General features: G+C 34.1%; 1 protein-coding gene and 1 long non-coding RNA gene across 2 annotated transcripts in view; one reads left to right on the top strand and one right to left on the bottom strand.

Annotated features, from left to right (window-relative positions):
- Positions 1 to 1,209: 1,209 nt before the first annotated feature.
- LOC107722913 (tetratricopeptide repeat protein 21B-like) overlaps positions 1,210 to 6,507 on the top strand; it is a 30,624-nt gene continuing 25,326 nt past the window's right edge. The window contains exons 1-6 of the mRNA XM_016531412.1: positions 1,210 to 1,833; positions 3,156 to 3,285; positions 3,391 to 3,501; positions 4,171 to 4,337; positions 4,921 to 5,043; positions 5,456 to 5,613. Of these exons, the coding sequence (XP_016386898.1) occupies positions 1,801 to 1,833; positions 3,156 to 3,285; positions 3,391 to 3,501; positions 4,171 to 4,337; positions 4,921 to 5,043; positions 5,456 to 5,613 (722 nt within the window). The 5' untranslated portion in view covers positions 1,210 to 1,800. The remainder of the gene's footprint in view (positions 1,834 to 3,155; positions 3,286 to 3,390; positions 3,502 to 4,170; positions 4,338 to 4,920; positions 5,044 to 5,455; positions 5,614 to 6,507) is intronic.
- LOC107722914 (uncharacterized) overlaps positions 4,201 to 6,507 on the bottom strand; it is a 7,424-nt gene continuing 5,117 nt past the window's right edge. The window contains exon 3 of the long non-coding RNA XR_001637863.1: positions 4,201 to 4,268. This is a non-coding gene — a long non-coding RNA (uncharacterized LOC107722914). The remainder of the gene's footprint in view (positions 4,269 to 6,507) is intronic.

Here is a 6,507-nt window from a genome sequence, read left to right on the forward strand (position 1 = left end):
AAGGAAAATGCTACAAAACGGCTTGATCTGAAAAGAGTTGTTTTTGACAGGGTAAAAAAGGTGTTTTTTACACTAACATTGAGAAATTTTAACCAAACTATGTTAAAACTATGCTAGACTTTTCATTAAGACCCTAAAGAATCATATCAACTTGTGGAAAATGGGCATCCTATGACCCCTTTAAAAAAAAGTATATCATATCATATATATACTGTTCAACCGTTTATTTTATTTTTTTATTCATTTTTTAAAAGAAAAAAAATAAGCTTTCATCAATGCATTTCATCACAGTTTCCACAAAAATATTAAGCAGCACAATGTTTTCAAAGTTGATAATGTTTCCTAAGCTGCAAATCAGCATATCTGAATGATTTCTGAAGGATCATGTGACACTGAAGACTGGAGTAATGATGCTGAAAATTCAGCTTTGCATCACAGAAATAAATTACATTTTAAAACATATTCAAATAGAAAACACTTATTTGAAATTGTAATAATATTTCACAACAGTACTGCATTTACTGTATTTGTTTAACCAAATTATGCAACCCTGGTGAGCAAAAGAGACTTCAAATAAATAAATAAATAAATAAACAAACATCTCACCGACCCCAAACCTTTGGACACTATATATTTATCTGTCTATATATAAATATATAGCATGAAATTAAATTCAAAAGACATTTAGAAACTCATATTTTGTGCCAATATTCATACATTTTCAGTAAATACTTTCATTTGATATCCTAGTAACAGTTATGAAGTTGAGTCCTGAAGCAAAACCAGTTGAGAAAAACCAGTGCAGTGCCCAGAGATGGATGGGTTTTGAAACACCAGCAATCTGTGTGCCACACACTTCAGCTCTGACCACAGTTCAGTCGTGTGCTGATGAGACTCATTCAGCTGAGAGATTCAGAGATTCAGAGACTGAACCGCCACAGCAGAAGCAGCACAGTTTGCATCTATTCAAAACAGCCCGAGCTCACTTTTACATGCAGATCAATGCAAAAGGGGAAAGAGCCGAAGTCAAGCATCACCTCAGTGAAGGAGTTAGGCAGGCTATGTCACCAGGTGAAAGGTAGATGTAATTCGGAAAACTATTTGGTTCTTTTTATAAAATATTGTATTAATAAATGACATATTTTGATGTTAGAAACGCCATATGAATATATATTCATAATTTTTTTTTTATGCAATAGAAGAACAACAAATACAATTACAAAGACAAGTAAGAACAAAAGACAATAAGGGTTACAAACAATACTCCAAAGCATACTATGTTAGCTTATAAGACTTACACCATGAAAGAGTCTTACATGCAATAGAATTATTAGAGTTTCTTAAAGAGTTTACATACACATCAAAATCTTTCCTGAAAATAAAAAAGTAGCGAGTTTTCTTTGAAAATGTACACTTATGAATGTAAAATTTAGCAAGATATAGCAAAAGATGAATAATAAATTTACAGTGAGAAGGGTCTAAATTCAAAGAGTAACCTATATTCATAAATGTATATGTTCTAAATATTTGTAACTGATGTCTACACACGTGCGTGTCTAAGCTCCAAATAAAAACGAGATTGTGGCGCCACCCTGCGGTGAGCAAGTAGAAGTGCGCCACTGTCTCACTGACTCGTCACTTCCTGGTTTCCAAGCGGAAATAGCGGAGTTTGTTTGGTTACTATGATGCTTCATCTGCTTATCAAAGGTGGCGAGAACGGGATAGAAAGACCCTCTCCGCACAGAATCGTCTGTTTTGTATGTTTCCAGAGTTGTTCTGACGGCTGCAGTGTGTGACATTATGGCGGGGGTTGATGATGAGGAATGCGCGCTTGTAAGTAATGAGAAATTATCGTTTAGTGCTCATAATAATAATGCAGCCGAGCACCAGAATGTTTTGTGGAAATACATGTAGTTTGTGAGATGTTTCTTTCATATCTGCATAAGTTAGAGGAAGGGACGATGAAAAAAAACCTATAAATTAAATACCAGTTGAAACATTCATAACGTTACTCAAAGAAACATAACTTAACGTACTGTTTCAGAAATTTCGATTGGAAAAAGCAACCCTGTAAAGCCTGACACATGAAGTAATAGTTGGAAAAATCTATTTTATTAATGGAACAGTTTATTATGTTATGTTCTGTATCATATTTGCAACATCAAGCTTTTATGGCTCGTATAATAATATGATATAGTGATGGAGCTCATACTCACAATGATGATTGAGATATAAACAAATACGTTCCTCAAGAGCATTATGATGATACCTACATTTGAACTCACTTTTTTGGTACGGATAATTATGCCCAATAATTTCAAGTTCAGTCCAGTACGTGTTCATCTTGAAATATTACTAACAATATAGAAGTTATTCTTATGTTTACTTTATAAAATCAGTAAAGATTTCACAGAAAAAAGACACGTGAACCACGAGCTAAAGGTGGATGTTTTTACAATTAAACTAAAAGGCCTTTTACTTGCTAAAAATTCTAAACTATCAATCAGATACAACAGCGAAGTTTTGACATGTTGATCATTTATCTTATTTAGAAATGTATGTATTACATATGATACAGGACGTTTTACAGAGTAAAGAAACACCTATAATATTTTTAAATAAATGACTAGTCAAGTTTTGATCTGAAAAGTTGCTTGTTTAATAATATATGGTTTTCCAGTATACTGGAATAATTAAAATGTGCTGCATAGTAGGATTGACCCAATTAATCAGCGTAAAAATACAGTATTTTCAAGTCAAGTCACTTTTATTGTCACATCACCACAGCACATGTGCCTTGGTGAGTGAAATTCTTGGGAGCGTGCTCCAGACAGTGCAGAAACAATTTACATATAAACATACAGACCTCAACAGATGACAATGTGCAATATACACATACATATACAGGTGCATCTCAATAAATTAGAATGTCGTGGAAAAGTTCATTTATTTCAGTAATTCAACTCAAATTGTGAATCTGTGCATTGAATTTATTTAATACACGAGTTTCACAATTTGAGTTGAATTACTGAAATAAATGAACTTTTCCACAACATTCTAATTTATTGAGATGCACCTGTAGTCAGTACACACAGTGTACTATTAGACATACTTACATTTTCGGTTAACCCCGTTGAATTTATTGTGAATTTCAGGCATTGATCTTATACTACTGCCAGGAAAAGTACTCCAGTCATGTTGTAGATGTTTCCAGTGAAGCTCAACGGAAGTTCAGTCATGATTCAGTCTTCGCATTCCTCCACGCTTATGGGCTGCTCATGCAAGGTGAGGAAAGCCCGCCATTTTCGATTATTTGTCTTCATTTGATGTCTTGAGAAATGGTCTGAAACCCTTGGCGTCTGTTTTTTCTTTGTTATTTTATTGTTGTAGATCAAGTGTTGGATGCCATTCAGGAGCTGGAGCAGCTGAAGGAGAGAGGAGACGTTTCCCTCTGTGTGCTCATGGCTCTGGTTTATGCCCACAAGAAAAGACCAAACCCTGGTAGATCTTTTGCATGTGTTGATTAACGGAATAGTTTACTGTGAATGGGTGCCGTCAGAATGGAGTCCAAAAAGCTGATAAAAACATCACACACAGTAATCCACAGACACCACTCCAGTCCATCAGTTAACATCTTGTGTAGTGAAAAGCTGCATGTTTGTAAGAAACAAATCCATCATTAAGGCATTTTAATTTTAAACCGTTGCTTCTGGCCAAAATACAAGTCCATAATCCATAATAACGCTTCCTCCAGTGAAAAAGTGTATCCTCTGTTGTCGTCTCACATCAAAATCTACCAACATATTTGTTCAGAGCTATTTTGGGCTGTTTTAACTTGTAAACGGTGCTTGATCTCTGCATATTTCTCTCCTGATTCAAACGAGATGACTTTTTCACCGAAGAAAGCACTATTATGAATGGAGGACTTGTATTTTAGCCAGAGGCAAGGGTTTGAAGTTAAACACATCTTAATGATTTGTTTCTTGCAAACATGCAGCTTTTTACATCACAAGATGTTAACTGATGGACTGGAGTTGTGCGGATTACTTGTGATGTCAGTATTAAATGTCTCTTTAAAAATCCTTTGTGTTGCATGGAAAATGTATTAGCATACAGGGTTGGAATGATATGAATGTGAATAAATAATGACAAAAGGTGTCTTTCCTGTAGACCGTGATGTGATCCAGGAGCTGGATGGAAGGGTGAAGGAGGAGAGGAAGACTGCGAGTCCCAAAGCTCTGTATTACGCTGGCATGCTGCTGTGGCTGCTGGGCCGCAATGACAAAGCCAGAGAGTATGTGGACAGAATGATCAAGATCTCCAGTGGCTCTAAAGAGGTGAACTTTTCTAATGCGTCTACCCTTTAGATTTCTGCTGAGGCGGCTTTTCATGATGGCGAAAGGACTGATCAATCTGCCTGCATCATAAGCATAAGTCTAATAGCGGGAAAAAATTCTGCATCTTGCAAATTATGCAGCAAGATGCATTATTAAATTTGGCCTGTTCATTCATGGTGATCATATAACACTATGACTGTTTCAGTTCATCAAAAATATATATTAATATTTATTTAAACATCAGGGCTCCAAAAGTATAGTATGACTCCTTTAAATGTAGTGATTATCAGGGCTATTATAGTAAAAAAAAAAAAACTAAAACCATAAACTTTTTTTCATTTTTATTTAGTCTTATTTATTTATCTTAGTTTAATGTGCTGAAATAAAAATAAATAAAACGAATATTAAAAAAACAACACAATTACTAAAAATCTAATTAAAATGAAAACGAAAAATGACAATCTAATTCAAAATATTATTAAAAACTATAAAAGTATCTCTATGATAACTAATAACACTGATGATTTCCAGATTGTCCACATATTTTGCTGTTTTTTTTAATATTGGGATCATTGTTTTGTAGGGAATTGTACTGAAAGGCTGGATTGATCTACGATCTAACAAAGATGCTTATGCAAAGAAGTCTGGGAAATACTTTGACGAGGCCCTGAAGGAGAAAAGCGACATTTTTGCTCTGATGGGGAAGGTAACTCTATTTCTGATCACCATTTAATAGTTCAACAAACAGAAATGTCCTGATTGATGTTCACTTATATCGATGCACATTTTTGATTTACTTTTTTCAAAGGTTTACATCATAAAGGTGATGTGTGTAATTTAAAAAATATATATTAATACTTTTTAAAATACCATGTAGAATCAACTTAAAGTAAGTGATTCAGAGGCTGATAAATGTTGAAGTGAAATTTCATGTCTAGGTTACACTTCATCTCAAAAATATAAGAAACGTGGGAAACTATGTTAGAGATAATGAAAAAGGAGGAGGCGTTGTTTTCATGGCAATTAAATAGCAGTAATAAAAATAAAATATTGTATTGTGCATAAATGAAAGGCAATGCAATTTGTTTTGTAATGCTCTAATTGTGTCTTTCTGTCAGGTACATTATTATGAATTTCGTCAGAATTATTCTGGTGCTTTAGAGACCATTAACCAGGTGATTGTGAGTTACCCGTCCTTTCTACCTGCCCTGGTCAAGAAGATGAAGCTGCTGTTGACGCTACAGGACTGGGAACAAACTGTGGATGCAGCTCAGAGGTAAAACCTTAATTTAATGGTTTAAGGAATTGTTGTTGTTGGTGTTGTTGTTGTTACATAAATGCACTCTAAAAGCTCTCAAAGACTTTCAGAAGCGAGCTGCATTCAAGTGCAAATGGAAATGAGATGTGATTCCATGGATTTGTACAGAAAGACTGGATCATTGTTTCTCTTTCCCTGTTGGATGAGGGCCAGTGAGCGGCAGAATGAAAAGGGCCATTTAGACCTCAAAGGGTCTGTGTGAAAACCAGTTCGCTCAGGTGGAGCTGGATTGTGATTATTCAAGCTAATTTATGTACAGTATTTGCTCTAAAATTGCTTAAAAGAGACATTTTGTAAATCAGAGGGACTATGATTTAAAGGGGTCATATGATGCTTTTTTAAAGATCATTATTTTGTGTATTTGGTGTATTACAGATCAAATAAAATTAATGCAAGAAGTAACATACTTGAAAAAATCCACTAAATGTACATAAGGAAGAATAATATTTAATAATTTTCATTAATATGCATGAATATAGCAATAAAGAAATAATAAACACCACAACATTCACTTCCATATACTTTTTAAAAACATGAAAATATAATGTAGGAGCTGCTGTGCTGATGCAAATAAATTTGAATCACTTTGAATTGATTCTTTGAGATTGACCATTTCAACTGATTCCTTGAAATGAATCATAGTCTAACACCAAAAGGACTGTCGAAAGTTTAGTTGTTTAACATGAAAACACAATATAATAAAATTCTTCTGCAATAAAAACTGATGACAGGCACATCTGCTTGAATAATTTGCACATATCATACCTGTACATTACGGCTAATTGTCGATTATTCCCTTGAAATTGCAATTGCGATTATTAATTACGATTATCACAATTTACATTGAATGAT

The sequence above is a fragment of the Sinocyclocheilus rhinocerous genome, unplaced genomic scaffold (assembly GCF_001515625.1).
Source record: "Sinocyclocheilus rhinocerous isolate Xijiao unplaced genomic scaffold, SAMN03320098_v1.1 scaffold934, whole genome shotgun sequence".
Lineage (NCBI taxonomy): Eukaryota > Metazoa > Chordata > Actinopteri > Cypriniformes > Cyprinidae > Sinocyclocheilus > Sinocyclocheilus rhinocerous.